General features: G+C 54.4%; 1 protein-coding gene across 5 annotated transcripts in view; it reads left to right on the top strand.

Annotated features, from left to right (window-relative positions):
* Window positions 1–15,269, top strand: part of GRIN1 (glutamate ionotropic receptor NMDA type subunit 1) — a 33,235-nt gene continuing 17,966 nt past the window's right edge. For 2 of the 5 annotated variants that reach the window (XM_030461096.1, XM_030461098.1), the window contains exons 1-7: window positions 216–473; window positions 3,540–3,674; window positions 7,053–7,229; window positions 11,512–11,574; window positions 12,398–12,498; window positions 13,438–13,559; window positions 14,074–14,248. In XM_030461096.1, coding sequence (XP_030316956.1) covers window positions 216–473; window positions 3,540–3,674; window positions 7,053–7,229; window positions 11,512–11,574; window positions 12,398–12,498; window positions 13,438–13,559; window positions 14,074–14,248 — 1,031 coding nt within the window. Of the gene's footprint in view, window positions 22–118; window positions 474–3,539; window positions 3,675–7,052; window positions 7,230–11,511; window positions 11,575–12,397; window positions 12,499–13,437; window positions 13,560–14,073; window positions 14,249–15,269 lie in introns of those variants that run through there. The other 3 variants (XM_030461097.1, XM_030461099.1, XM_030461095.1) reach the window with 2 other exon arrangements.

The raw sequence follows: 15,269 nt of genomic DNA on the forward strand, positions 1-15,269 counted from the left end.
GAGAGGCGGTCCGGGGCGGGGGTCCGGGTCTGGGGGTCCGGTGCGGGGCGGGGCTGCGGGGCGGGCGGGGGGCGGGCGCTGCGGCAGCGGGAGGGGCGGTCGGGTCGGTGCGGCGGAGGGTTCAGCACCACGGAGAGCGGCGGGGGCCGGGATCGGGCCCGAGCGGCGGAGGGGGGCGGGGGGGACCGAGGGGGCCGGGGGTCTCCGGCCCCTGGATGAGCACCATGAGGCTGCTGCTGCTCGCCCTCCTCTTCTCTTCTTCCTTCGCCCGCGCCGGCTGCGACCCCAAAATCGTCAACATCGGTGCGGTGCTGAGCACCAAGAAGCACGAGCAGATCTTCCGCGAAGCGGTGAACCAGGCCAACAAGCGGCACGGCACCTGGAAGCTCCAGCTCAACGCCACCTCGGTCACGCACAAACCCAACGCCATCCAGATGGCCCTCTCCGTCTGCGAGGACCTCATCTCCAGCCAGGTACCCCGGGACGGCGACATTCCCCCCCCGCCGGGCACCTCCCGGCCCTTCGCTGCAGAGCACTGAGATGCTCCCGAGCCCCCGGCGCATCCCCCCGCATCCCCCCGGGGCTCCGGGTGGGTCGAGCCGCCGCGAGCGGGGTCCTGGAACCCGCATTGCAGCCTTTATGTAAGCGCGGCCGGGCGGGAGGCTCTGCTCCGCGGGCACCCGCACACCTCGGGGCACACACGCACGGCCATCCGCACCGTCCTGGGAGACACGCACGGGCACCCCAGGGTGCACACGGGCTCCGAGTGTGAGCAGTGAGAGTGCAGGCAGGGAGATGCAGGCACACCCGCACCGTGCACGGCCCCGCACGGCACACACGGAGCTGCGGGGCACACGCTGTGTGCACACACGGGCACCCTCACCCTATGGGCATGGGGATGGCCCTGCACACACACACTGTGTGCTCACAAGTCCCTGTTGGAATGTCTGTGGGCTGTGCTGCATGCAGGCTCACAGTTGCCTTGTGCACAGATGCATCCCCGTGCAAACGTGGGTGCACACGCAGCATGCAGCGTGCCCCTGCTCATACCAGTGTGCAGACACCTTGGTGCACGCAGGCTGTGCCCTGTGCATCCATGTGCAGGCATGAGCATGCACTGCACCAGGTGCACACACACACACACACACACACAAGTGCTGCTGCACAAGCAAAGCCCCCTGCATGCACTGCAGGCACACAGTGCTGCGTGTACACGCAGCATCCCCCTCCCCAACCTTGCATGGTTGTGCACTGCAGCTGCACACATCCCATACCCCCCAGCTCCACACAAACACACCCACTGCCACACACACAGTGCATGCACACACACACAGGGTGCACACACACACACACACACACACACACACACACACACAGTGCATGCCTGCAGACACCTGCACAGCTCCAGAGAGCCATGACCACGCACAGAGCACACTGAACACACATGCCTGCACACACCAGGCCAGCACACTCTTCCCTCCTGCCTGTATGGGTACACAAGAGAGCACCCCCAATCTGCAGGGGTGCCCTGGGCAGGCTGTGGCCTTGCCCCTCTGTGCCCCCCAGCTCTGGGTGCTGAGCCCAGCTCACCAGCCCCATTCCCCCTGCCTGGGCCCAGCAAGCAGGTGGGCAGACAGCCAGGTACCAACCACCCCCACCACCCACACCTGCACAAGGTGGGGTGAGCCTGAGAAGAGGTGCACATGGGTGGCATGAACACGCCCCCCCCCCCCTGGAGGCTCACACATCCCCCAGTGCATGGAGAAATGTGTGTGTGTGTGCACCTGGGCACAGACAGAGCCAGGGAGGGGGGAGCTGGTGTGGGGCAGGGGTGCACAGTGGAGCAGGGCTGGCACATTTGGAGCTCAGCCTCCTGGTGTGGAGGTGGAGGATGGCTGGAGACATCCCTGGGGATGCTGACAAAGCTGGGATGGAAGCTCAGTGAAGGCTGTAATGGTCCCTGCATCCCGGGAGAAGCCTGGATCAGGTCCTTCCCCACCCAAGGCTCCATCCCAGCTGGGGGATGCCCATGGCACCTCTGGGTCTTGTCCCCATGGCAAACCCCACAGAACCCCCGGGTTGCTGGCCCTGGCACATCTCTGTGGAGCAGTAGGATGAGAGGGCAGAGGGGGCTGGGGTCCTGGGGGTGGCCATGCCATCCCAACATACAGGAGTTGTCTCAGCTCCATGTCCCCAGCATGGGACACATCCACCCTCAGTCCTTGCTGGCACTGGGGCTGAGCAGGGGCTGTGGTGCAGAGCTGGGAGCCCAGGCATGCAAAATGGCTCCTGCCTCTGAGCCACTGCCCAGTGCAGCACAGGCCTCATCCCCACAGCCCCCAGACCCCCCCAGGGCCTGATCCTGACCCAAAACCTTGCCTCAGTCCTCCTTGGGATAGGTCTGGTTCTCACCCACCCCATGTCAGCACAGCACTGGGGGTTCTGCCTCCCCAGGTCACCTCCCCAGTAATTCCTTCTCCCATAGTGGGGTCTCCAGCCCCTGTCCCAGCTCACTCTGCACCCCCCCAATGCTAAGCAGGATCTTTCCTTTCCCACCCTTGCCCCCAGGTCCCTACAGGTGCTCCATCCTCCCCTCCCATCCCAGCGAGCTGTACCCCCAGCCAGGGCACAGAGCATATCCCAGAGTTTGGGCAGATGCTTGGAGGAGGAAGAAATGTTATTTCCTCTCAGACATCAAAGCCCTTGTGTTTGCTCACCCTAGCTGGAGAGCTGACACCAGCTGGGGACATTCCTTGTGCTGTGACAGGGCATTGCTGTAACAAAGGATGCCCCAGGGACTGCCCAGCTCCTTCCTTTCCCTTTGACACCAAACAGGATCCTGCAGGAGACCAAAATCCCAGCCCTGGGGTCACAGCAGCACCTTCCTGAAATCCCCCTTGCTGAAACCCCCTTTAGATCCCACTTCCTGCCCCTGCCAGCCCCCCACATCCCCCCCAGATTCCCTTTTCCTCTCCCAGCTCAGGGCCAGCTGGTGGATTGGCTCCATGCTCCCAGCTGACCACTTTGTCTGTAATAGTCCTCAGAGGGGAATTACAGCTGAGTATTAAATGTGTGGTTAAAGAAATCACATTACAGTGTGTGACTGGAAGGGAGATGCTTCCCTTTAATCTGCAATCCATGGATGTTTTCCGTGTGGAGGCTGGGCAGGGTGGTACCATTAGGATACAAACCTGAGCAGAGATGTCACACCCCCCCCACCCCCAGGGGCTCCAGCTCCCCTGGCTCCCTGGCACAACCCTTGGTTATTTGAATGCTGTGGGGCTGTTAAATGCTGCTGGGGAAAAAAAAAAAAAAAAAAAAGAAAAAGAAAAAAAGAAAAAAAGAAAAAAAGAAAAAAAGAAAAAAGGGAGAAAAGAAAAAAAGAAAAAGAGGAAAAAAAAGAGAAAAGAAAAAAAGAATAGAAAAAGAAAAGAAAAAAAAAAGAGAAAAAAGAAAATAAAACAAAAAAAGTCATCACACTGGATGGGTGATGTGTGCTCCTGTGAAATAATGTTTGTGTCATGTATCCTGTCCTGCAGGTCTATGCAATATTAGTTAGCCACCCTCCTGCTCCCAACGACCACTTAACACCAACACCAGTCTCATACACAGCTGGCTTCTACCGGATCCCAGTCATTGGTCTGACAACACGCATGTCTATCTATTCTGATAAGGTAACTGCTGCACGGTTCTGCTCTGGTGCCTCATTCAGGGGGTGTAAACTGAGAGTGCCCCTCAGGAGGGTTAATGGTGGCTGGGGCTGTCTGTCCATCCATCCCCTCCACTTAAATCCCTCCCTCTCTCTCTCCCATCTTCCTGGTACATTATCTTTTCCCCAGCTGCCAGTGCTGACCTAGATAGTGCTGGATGAGTTCTGCAGCGATTCCCTGCTGGGCTCACTGCTCCTCAGCCAAAGGAAAGGCACAAAGCAGCTCCTGCCCTGCTCACCAGTGGGGGAAAGGGAGCCCAGGGGGTCCTGAGAGGGTGCTGGGGGCTTGTGGAGGGACAAGAGGATCCTCATGGAGCCTGGAGGAGCTCTCTGGGGCTTGAAGGTTTTTTTTCCTTGTATGCTTGGGTTTATCTGATGTTGGTAGGGGAGATAATAGAATCAATCTCAAGCTATCCCAAGGCTATAAATGACATTGAGTCCAGCCAGCATGCCAGGAAGAGCTGCACATTCCAGTGCCTCAAGCCACCACCTGCCCAGCTGGTGGGAACATGGAGACTTCCAGGCTGGATGAGGCTGGGGCAATGCCCTGCCATGAGGTTCACCTGGGATCAGTAAAAGCCAAAGGAGGAGCTGAGCAGAGCCAGGTGGCCCGCATTCCATTGCAGCCTTTGTGGAGGATTTTTACCCAGGTGCATGAGCTTTTCAGGGTGAAACCAGGCCTGTTTTGAAGCACAGATTGGCCTTTGCTTGGAAAATGTGAATATTCACACAATGCAAATGTTCAGTGCAAAATTAGTCATTCCTCCTCCATGCTCAACGCAGCTCAGCTGCAGGAGGGAGGAGCAGAGGCTCCCAGGGACGCTGCCTGCTCAGCTGGAGCAGCAGCAGAGCTTGGCATCCCCGACCAAATAAAACCCTGCTAGGACAGCCAAGGCCATGGCAGGGACAGCAGTGGTGGCTGGCAGGAGCTGGGACCTGGCAGGATCCCGATGGGACCTGATGGATGGGAAGAGCTGGAGGCAGAGCTGGCTGAGGAGGGAGCAGGCAGCAGGTAGGACATGAGCAAGGGGGGATCTGGCTGGAGAGGAGATGGGTCCAGGCAGCAGTGTCACTGAGAGGGATCTTGTCACAGTGTACAGGGTGTCACCATGGCAGGAGGGGACACCCTGCCTGCTCTCAGCCCAGTTTCAGCTCAGCAGCCCCGTGCCCACAGCAGCAAACTGGGACCACAAGGTCTCCTCTCAGCCTCCTCTGATTCAGGACCAACACGCCCAGGTTCCTCAGCCCCTCCTGGGCAGAGCTTTGCTCCAGACCCCCCCTTCTGCCTGGCTCGGCTCTCACTCCTCACCCTTCCCATCACAGCAGCCAGGACTTGAGGATTTTGAGCTCTTTGCAGAGTTTCAGGCAAGAGATGAGGCAAAGACAGGGCCTGGGTGGGTAGAGAAGCAAGGGGGGGTCTGGCAGGAGCTTGAGAGGATGGCAAAGATGGGAGGGGAGGAGAACAGAGCAAAGAGGTGTGCAGGTGTGGGACAGGAGGGTGCAAGGCTCTGCACACCCATGTAGGACAAGTTCCCTTTCTGGTTCCCACTGATCAGTTTGTGATATTTAATTTTTTTAAATTATTTTTATTCAGGAAATTATCTTTCAGCTTCGTCTCTATGGAAACAAGCTTGTAAGATCACTTTGTCTCTATGCCCCTGATTGGTTTGGAAGGCGTCAGCCAATTTTAGCTAAATTTCACAGGAGGGGGTGAAATCTCAGCATTAATGATGGTTCTCCTGAGACCAAGCTGCCAGGGAGGGGAAAGGCCTGAGCCCCAGCACAGCCAGGTTTGCTCAGCACCTTTTGATGCTCTTGGAGCATCCCCAGTGGAGCACAGCAGTCCAGTTGGTCTTTCAACAAAGGAAGGGAAGAAAGCTTTAGTGCTCCCAGGATTCAAAGAACTATTTGTTCTAGAAACCACCTTGCAGCTCTCAAGCTGAGCTCTCCAGCCTCTCTTTGGCCTTTTTGTCTGTACATCTTAGGAAATCATGACCTGCTCCTTCACTAAGTCTCAGTGTAACCACTCCAGCCCTCCTGGGGTTGCTGCTCACTGAGAGAGGTTTTTTTTTCTTAATTACTGATCTGTCTGGAAACTGAGGCTCAGGAGAAACAGTGTGAGAAGTGGGGAAAAAAGTGATGCCCCTCAACTGGGTCAGTGATCCCTCACTGGCACTTCCCAGAAGAGCATCTCATAAGGAAAACTGGTGTTTTGTAATTAGGAATATTTTTTGTTGTGTGCCTGATCTGGGAAGGGAATTTTGACAAGGGCCTGGAGGGATGGGATGAGAGGGAATGGCTTTAAACTGCCAGAGGGGAGACTGAGGATGGACACTAGGAAGAAATTCTTTGGTGTGAGGATGCTGAGCCCCTGGGTGCCCCCAGAAGCTGTGGCTGCCCCATCCCTGGCAGTGTTGAGGGTTGGATGGGGCTTGGAGCAGCACTTCAGCATGGAGCTGGCACACCAAGCAGCACCTATGCTGAGCTCAAGCACTTTCATTTTCTAATATTTGATCCCAGGGCCCTTTTGGAAAAGATGCAATTTTTTTAAACCCCTCAGTCAGCAACAGCTTTTGGCCCAATTGCTCCCCGAAGAGCCCTGCAGTTAATTAGGCTGGAATGGCTATTGCTCAATCATCCAACCCTAATGACATCTTCTACCAACCCAGAGAGGTGACCTCGGGCACGTGGCCAGAGCTGCCACCCGGGTGCTGCTGGGGAACACTCTGACCTAGAAACAGCCAGGCAGCAGATTATAAAACTGCTTTCCTGAACTCCTCTCATGGCACATAACTCACATCAGAGAACCACAGAATGGTTTAGGGTTTAGGAGGGACCTTAAAGACAATCTTTTTCCACCCCCCTGCCATGTAAATCTGCTTCTAACTGCAGATGCTCCTCCTTGATCTCTGAAGGAATTGATTTTTTTTTTTTTTTTGCTGCCCTTTCACAGGGTTGGGTTGGAAGGGACCCTAAGGACTATCTAGTTCCATCCCTGGCTAGGGCAGGGACATCTCCCACTAGATGAGAGGGGAGCTGCAAGCCCCATCCAACCCTGGAACACTCCCAGGCTGGATGAGGCTGTGAGCAACCTGATCGACCACTGAGAAGCACAAACTCCCAGCCAGGCTTTGCTTGTCTTTCAGTCAGAGGAACAGAGTGCAGGTCCCAGAGAGAGACCTCCCCATGGTGTGTGACCCACAAGCTGCTGCTCTGCCTCTTTGCCCTCAGGATCCCATCCCAGCCCATCCCATCCCAGCACCCTCAAACCTGCCCAAGCCCTAAGAGGTACCTTGGCCAACACCCCCAGCAGTCTGTGTTGAGCTCTTCTTCTTCCTTGCAGAGCATCCACCTCTCCTTTTTGCGCACAGTCCCACCCTACTCTCACCAGGCCAATGTCTGGTTTGAGATGATGAGAGTCTTCAACTGGAACCACGTCATCCTGATAGTCAGTGACGACCACGAGGGTCGTGCTGCCCAGAAGAAGCTGGAGACCCTCCTGGAGGAGAGAGAGTCCAAGGTCAGTCCCTCAGCATTGTCTTGTAGCTTTGTTTAAGCAACAACAACAAAACTAGAGGTCTCGGGCTGTTGTATGTATGTAGATTTCTGTATGTAAAACACCTTTTCTTTCCATTGTAACATGGCTGACATGCTTAAAGCATCAACAGTGTCTGACTAGTACCTGACAGAACTTTGTACTTTATTCATTTCACTTGCTTTGCCATGGTCAAAATCTCCTACATGTAAATCAACTACAAAATGAAGGGAAGGATAACCTGGAGCTCTGCAAAAAAAAAAAAAAAAAAAAAAAAAAAAGCCTCACCCAAGAGTCCCAGCTAAGGAGAGGACCAGTCGCTCAGCTTAGGGAGGCTCCTGCCCTGTGACAGCCACCCAGGGCCCAGACAGACCCAGCAGTGCCAAACCAACCCTGAAATGCAGCTTCCAAATTGGCAACCCCCAGCTCACCTTAGCAGCTTAGGAGGGGCCAGGGCTGCTGGCACCTTGCTGCCCAGAGGGGTCCTCACCAGCTCCATAAAGCTGCCACCCCCACCCCCCCTTCCCATCTCCATTGAAGCCCATGCCAAACGCTGCTTTCCAGACACCCCATGCTGGGACCAGAGGGTGGTTGGGGCTGGCGGGAGCAGCTTTATGGAGGAGGTGCCCTGACCTGCACCCAGGGCCAGCAGGGAGCAGGGGGGGAGGCAGGGCAGGCCCCCAAGTCTGCTTCAGAAATTCAGAAGGATTTCCAGAGCCCTCCTGCTGCTGAGTGAAAGGACTGAGCCAGCATTCAAGACAAGCAGGGAAGGAGAACACAGGGAAGACAAGGAACCATCTCCTGCCCTATGGGGTGAAGTCCCAGCACATCCTCTTGCCCAGGGCAGAGTCCTCTTTGGGTGGGCAGAGTATGAGCCCATCTCCAGGTCTCCATCAGCACCAGGGCAGGCACTCATTCTGGGCTGTTCTGACCACAATCTGCTCTTCTCCAGTCCCACCATCTGCTGGATATTTGGCAGCTGAGATGTGGCCACAGACATTTCTCCTGTTTGGTGGCAGTGGCTGAGCTGAGAGAGCAGAGAGAGCAGCCTGCCAGCACCCTTCATCACCTCTCATCAAGCCCCTGGAGGAACCCCAGGTGTTCCCAGGGTGTGGGCTGGCACAAGCCACATTGGTCACCAGGATTTGTGTTTGGTTCCCAGGGAATTTCATCTTTGCTGCATCCTGGGCCATCGTGAGACACTGGTGCCCCACCAGTCCTGGTGGGATCCTTCTGCCTCCAAAGGCATCTCCCTGCTCTGTGACAGCAGGCCAGTATTTCTCTCCAGAGCCTCTTCCCAGCAGAGTATCCCTGACCCAAGGAAAGCTGTGGAAATGTTCTCACTGGCAGTCTGTCATCCCTCTCCTTGCATCTTCTGATTTCCACTTTCTGTGTCCCAGCAGCTCCTGCCTCCACCCCTACTGCTCCATGAAATGCTCCCAGGCACAGGGGGGATTTCTTCTTCAGCCAAACCATCCTACATGAAAGACTCTGAGATCTGGAGCTTGGAAGGTGGGAGAGGGAGAGTCTGTCCTCAGACCTGCCCCTCATTTACCCTGCATCTACAACATCTCTTGGTGTCCCCTGACAGCCACTGGGCTACTGGAAATTCCCTGACTGGGGAATCTCCAGCCTGGGCATGTGCTGTGGGTTGGTACCTCTCACCTTGTCTTCCCCTTTCTCTCCACATCTTGTTTCTTTTTCCTTTGAGGATCTTGCTCTGATCTGACAGGTCTTGAAGGTGGTTGATTGCCCTGCTGGGGCTCTCCCATCCTCCTCAATCTCTTCTGCTTTGGAGTTCCTCTTGTCATCACTGACTCTCCATGCTGTGAAGTGGTACCTGAAGCCCTCTCCAACCTCCTCAAGGGCAGCTTGGGCTTTGGGGAAGGGAGGATGTAGGAAAACTGCTCTTTTCAAGCCTTGGATCACAGGTCCTGAGGACTTGGAGGAATCACTACAAGCCAGAGGCTCAGCTGCCCACCTGAACTCTTGGACTTGAGCATGGATGGTTCCCTGGAGTCTGCACCAGCCCTGGGTGTCACTCAGGAGCCATGGTGTGGGTTTGCACTTAAAGCAGATGTTTGGAGCCCAGAGCCCCCCAGGTTTCTGCAGGAACTCATCCCAGTACAACTCTGCTCATAGATCTGGGCAGGCCAGCACTGCAGCATCACTGCCTGGGGGTAGGAGCGAGGGACAGAACCTGTGAAAAACAGAGTTTGTCCAAGTCAGAGGTGGCAGGACATTCTCTGGGGTGGTGTTCATGAAAGAGGTTATTTTTTGAGTAAATGTTGGAGAAGGTGGTGGAAGGTGAATTTTGGATTTGTGAGAAACAGAGGCTGAGGAGCAGGGAAGGGCTGCTGGACCACGTGGAAATCTGGGAATCTGGGAAGGAGAGGAAACATGACTGGTCTCCTGGTCTCATTACTGGACACAACCATGTGGCACGAGGGATAGGGACAGAGACAGGTGATCTGGTACCATCAGGTCCAGCTTTGCTGCACACAAGACTCTGCATCACTTTGCTGACCAGCATCCTGAGCACACGTGGTGATTTGTGGCTGTAAACTGGAAGATGGACACCAAGCTTCTGGCTAAACTGATTGTGACAGAGCACAAGTGGCCAATGTGGCATCACTGGAGGATATTCCCACTGTGCTGCTGCAGCTCTGCCCTCCTTGGAGGCAGCTAGAGCCCAAGGTCTCAATCTGATCTGAAGCCATTGCAAAAATCCTCACCATGAACACCATTAGAAGGGAAGACCTAAGCTCTGAGCAGATTTTGCCTCCTCAGACACTTCTCCTTGCAAGATCTCAATGGCTTTGAGCCATGAAAAACCTCTCAGGATGTGTCCAAGGAGAAGAAAGATCTCACAGCTACAAGGAGGAGAGGAAATCTGCCAAAGGCTGATCTGAGCCTGCAGGAGGAAGCAAGATTTTGGTTTGGAGAGCAAGATGCAGAAGTAAACCCTAAGGAAGAACCAGGGAACATGAACCCCTGCATGATGGGGTGCAAAGGGTTGGGTTCCTGGCAGGGATCAGCTGCCCTTGCCACAAGATGCTGCAAAATCTGGAAGAGTCAGGTCCTGTACTCCAGGCACACAGGTCAGGGATGCAGAGCTGGGTGGGATGGGGCCAAGAAGAAGAGGGCAGAGTTTGTCCCACCAAAAGCTGACAAGCACCATCCTGCAGGCACTGCCAGGTTGATGTGACCCCAGGGGCTGCTGCCAGGAAGATGCCCAGGGCTCTGTGCATGCAGCTGCAGGGTCAAGGCTCCTGAGAGCCCTGAGCAGGCTGCCTGGAGGAGAGGAAACCTCCAGAAGTAGTTTTCGTGCTACTTCAGGCCAAGCAGCAGAAGTGGCTGAGGCAGAAGCCAAAGGAAGGAGCAGACTCTCAGCTCCTCCTGTCCTGCAGGCTCAGCTCACACTGAGCATCCTGCCCTGGCCTGGGGGTGACGCGGTGGCCAGTGGCACAGAGACCACCAAAGAGTGAACCCCACTGGCCCCGGGTAGGGCCACGTTATGGGCACCGTGGTCTCCATCAGCTGCATCCCCCAGTGCCACCCAGGGCCACCCAGAGCCATCAGGTGCCCTCAGGCCTCCCCAGGCACCAGGTAAAAGCTGCAGTGTCATCCCATGATCACCATTGCTTCACATCACCCACGCTTTGAGCCCACACAGCACCCAGAGAGCTTTTTTTTCTTTCTCTTTTGGATGACAACAGAGCTCCAGAGAGCTGCTCCCTCCTTGCGGGAGGTGACAGGTTCAGCTGTGACACCTCGGTGTCTGCAGTGCTCAGAGTGACAGCAGTCATGCTCCTGGTCTTAACAGCACCACTTTGCCTTCCCATACACAGCACTTTGTCCTTTCCTTCCACAGTAATCCCATGGAACCCCCACCTCTTAGGCCCTTAGAGACGGTTTCAGAGTTTCAGGTAATCAACCGATCGATCGATCACTCCATAAATACCATAACCCAATATATGTCCTGCTGAAGAGTTGCCCAGCCCCACAAGGGATTTGCCACCTACATTGCAAGAGCTTTTGTGACCCTCAGGCTTGCTCTGACCCCCCCAACTTTGCACCCTGATGCTCCGGGGTGAGCTGAGGCACTGTCCTGGTAGTGGTTTTTGCGAGCTCCAGCGTTATAGAGACCCTTTAGCAAACAGTGGAGGAGGAGGTGGATGTTGGATTGCTTTACTACACGTCATTTTCAACTGTTTATAATATTCTTCTGTGTCTACATATTTTCTCTGTGCACATTATTCATCAGAGTAAAAAAAGGAACTATGAAAACCTCGACCAACTTTCCTATGACAACAAGCGAGGACCCAAGGTATATATGCATGGAAATGCACGCCGCCCACCAACCTAACTAGCAAATGAAAAAAAATAGCCACAGCCACCAGAAAAAAAAATAAAAAAGAAATAATAATAAAAAATAAAATTTAAAAAAAGAGAGAAAAAAAAAAAGAAAAAAAAATAAGAGAAAAGAAAATAAAAGAAAGAGAAAAAAAAAAGATCCATGACTGTGTTTCCTGGTAGCACGTTTTTATGTTGAGATAGTGTGGTTTGGACTTGAGAATGGAAACCTAGCCAGCTGACCCTGGAAGGATTTCTTTTTGAAACATGCATGTGAACCAGTAATTAACTTGCAAGTTTTTTGTTTTTTGGTTTTTTTTTTTTTGAAAAGTTGAACCAACCCCCTTTCCTCCCCAAAGGAAACGGTTCCTTGGTGTAAGTTGCTCACTTCTGCTCCCAAAGGTTAACCCTGTGCAATATGTTTTTTTCATTTCCCATGTTTTTGAAAAACAACACTCGTTTGAGTTTTCAATTGCATTTCAAAGTCTTTTTCTCTTTCCTGTACAATGCACGCCTCTTTTTGGGTCTTGATTGACTTCAGTTTGCATGCAGAGTGCAAAATAAAAAATAAAAATAAAATGATTTAAAAAAAAGACAAAGCCGTAAAAGAGAAAGGAAGGAAGGAAAGACAGAAAGAAAGAAAAGAAAGAAAAAAGAAAAAAATAATTATAACCAATCTTATTTAGCAGATTTTTGTGCAGTTTAATGAATTCTCTTGACCCTTTTCTAGATAGCATGGCTCTCACGTGCAGTCCTGGGGCTCCCACTCTAACCACCTCTGCTCACACTAATCACAGGCTGAGAAAGTGCTGCAGTTTGACCCTGGGACCAAAAACGTGACATCCCTGCTGCTGGAGGCCAAGGAGCTGGAGGCTCGTGTCATCATCCTTTCTGCCAGGTAAGGCAGAGCTAGCCCTCCCCATTTCATGGACTCATAGAATCCCAGGGTAGTTTGGGTTCAAAGGACCCTAAAGCTCATCCATTCCCACCCCCCTGCCATGCCCAGGGACACCTCCCCAAGCCCAGGGTGCTCCAAGCCCCATCCAACCTTCAACACTGCCAGGGATGGGGCAGCCACAGCTTCTGGGGGCAACCTGGGGCTCAGCACCCTCACCCCAAAGAACTTCACCCTAATGTCCAACCTAAATCTCCCCTCTTCCAGTTCAAAGCCATTCCCCTCATCCCATTCCTCCAGGCCCTTGTCCCAAGTCCCTCCCCAGCTTTCCTGGAGCCCCTTCAGGCACTGGAAGGTGCTCTAAGGTCTCCTCACTCTCTTTTGCAAGACCTCCAAGTACTGGGGTCTCTTCAGGTTTGGGACTTTGAAGGAGCATGAGAGAAACCCCACCTAAAGCCCCAGGTCCCAGTTAGGTGCTGGGTGCTGTGCTCAGCTTGCTGTGTGCCCTGCAAAGCCTTGGCAGCTGCAGAAGCAGCAGTGTGTGGTGTACCCTAACCTTGTGAAGGAGTCACTGTCCCCACAGCTGTAGATGGGGACCAATGAGGAATGGGACAGATGTGCAGATGCTCAGCAGTGCTGGGTGCTATGGGATTGGGTGATGCTGAGGGAAAGGCTCCTGTTGCAGCAAGGAATTGGCTGTTGCCCAGGAGAACCTGTTACTACAGGAGGAGAAGCTGCCAGAGGAGAACCAGTTACCAGAGGAGAACCAGTTAGGAGGAGAAGGTTCTCTAAGAAGAACCAGTTACCAGAGGAGAACCAGTTACCAGAGGAGGATGAGGATGTGTCCTCCCTGGTGCTGCCACCCCCTTGGGATGTGGTACAGGAGCCAGAGGTCCATCCAGCCCCTGCAGCCCCAGTGCTCTCCTCTTTTTCTCGTTGCAGTGAGGATGATGCAGCCACGGTGTACAGAGCAGCAGCCATGCTGAACATGACGGGGTCTGGCTACGTCTGGCTGGTGGGGGAACGGGAGATATCGGGCAATGCCCTGCGTTATGCCCCCGATGGTAGGCACCCCCCTGGGACACCCATTCTGCTGGCAGCAGGGCTCAGGGGAACCTGCTTGGAGCTGAAGAGAGTGGGACTCCCCTCCTGGGGACCCCCGGGGTGGGGGTACACGGTGATGTGGTGATCCCAAGGAAATAGAAGGTCCCAGATGTTGCTGTCCCCTGCCCTGTATGTGGGGGCACAGCCAAATGGCAGCCTTGGCTCTGCTGCTGTCAGCTCCCCAAGGGCCTTCAGGCTGAGCATCACCTGGAGGGCTGGGAGATGCCATGGGGATGCAGCACAGTGTCTGGGAAGCTGTCCCCAGTTGCTCTGGGACAGGTAGGACAGTGGCAGCCCAGTGCTGCTGCAGCACCTTCCCCTGCCCACCCCTGCCTGACTTCAGGCAGTTCCCCCAGGATTCCTCTGCCCATGGCCATGAACTCACTGATCCTCAGACCCTGGGTGTGTGGATGATGCTGGAGCTGCCACTGAGTCCGGGGGTGCTGAGAGCCTCCTGCCCTCTGCTCCCTGCAGGAGTCATTGGTCTGCAGCTCATCAATGGGAAGAATGAGTCTGCTCACATCAGTGATGCTGTGGCCGTGGTGGCCCAGGCCGTGCATGACTTGTTTGAGAAGGAAAACATCACAGACCCACCACGGGGCTGCGTGGGAAACACCAACATCTGGAAAACAGGACCCCTTTTCAAGAGGTATTTGGGAAAGGTTCCTGCTGGAGGGAGCAGAGGAGAGCTGGAAAAGGTGGGAGTGTGTGGAGACGGTGAAGGAGGGCAAGGTGGCAGCTTTGTTCAGAGGATTTATCACTAAATCCTTGGGGCACGTGGCACAAGACTGCTTGGACTGTCCTGCATGGTTTGCATGTGAGGGCCACATCTCTCCTAGAAAACCAGCCAGGAGATGGGCTCAGGAACTGTTCCCCAGTTTGTTCAGGCTGTTCAGCATCATCCCAGGGCATGGAACCAGTTCAGTCCATGACACCCATGCTCTCCTGGGAACCTAGTATCAGGATGGGCAGGGAATGACTCCAGGAGGAGGAGATCTGGGGGTCATATTCTCCTCCAGTCTAGATCTTATTTCTCTGAGTGGAAGAGAAGAGAAAGGAGATTTTCTACAGAATCAGGTAGGGGGATATTTCTGTCCCACTGGAGCTCAGAGCTGCAGACACATTTCTTGCTGCTCGTGTCCAGGCTGTGGCATGGGTTAGTGTGCTGCCAGCAGGGTTTGGGGATGAGATCTCCTTGCACGGGACAGGCTGCTGCCTGCTCTAGCTGATATTGGTGCTGAGGTTTTGGGTGGTGGGTTCTCAGCAGCTGAGAGCAGATGCATTGAGTTGGGTCTCACTGCTGCATGTGCTCCCCAGGACCCTCAGGCTTTCTGGTTTGTAGCACCAGAACCTCTCCTGCAGGCTGGAGCTCCTGTGGCATCTTGGTTCCCTGTGTGGGAGGGCAGCTCTGCAGCATGACCTGGTACCAGGGCATTGCTTTGGGCACGGGGATCTCTCGCCTGTGTTGTGGTCACGGTGCCTGTGGGGTGACCTCAGTGAAGATATGGGTTCTGCTGAGCATGGGACATGCAAAGCCTGAAGATTATTTTAGAAATAAATTTCTGGCATCCTCTTCAGCAATGGAATTGTTGGCATGAGCTTCCTGGGGCGCACTGCAAGTGGCTTAAGAAACCCTTCTGGGTCTTCAGCACCACCTGCCCATGACTGGG

Source organism: Calypte anna, chromosome 17 (assembly GCF_003957555.1).
Source record: "Calypte anna isolate BGI_N300 chromosome 17, bCalAnn1_v1.p, whole genome shotgun sequence".
NCBI classification, from domain to species: domain Eukaryota; kingdom Metazoa; phylum Chordata; class Aves; order Apodiformes; family Trochilidae; genus Calypte; species Calypte anna.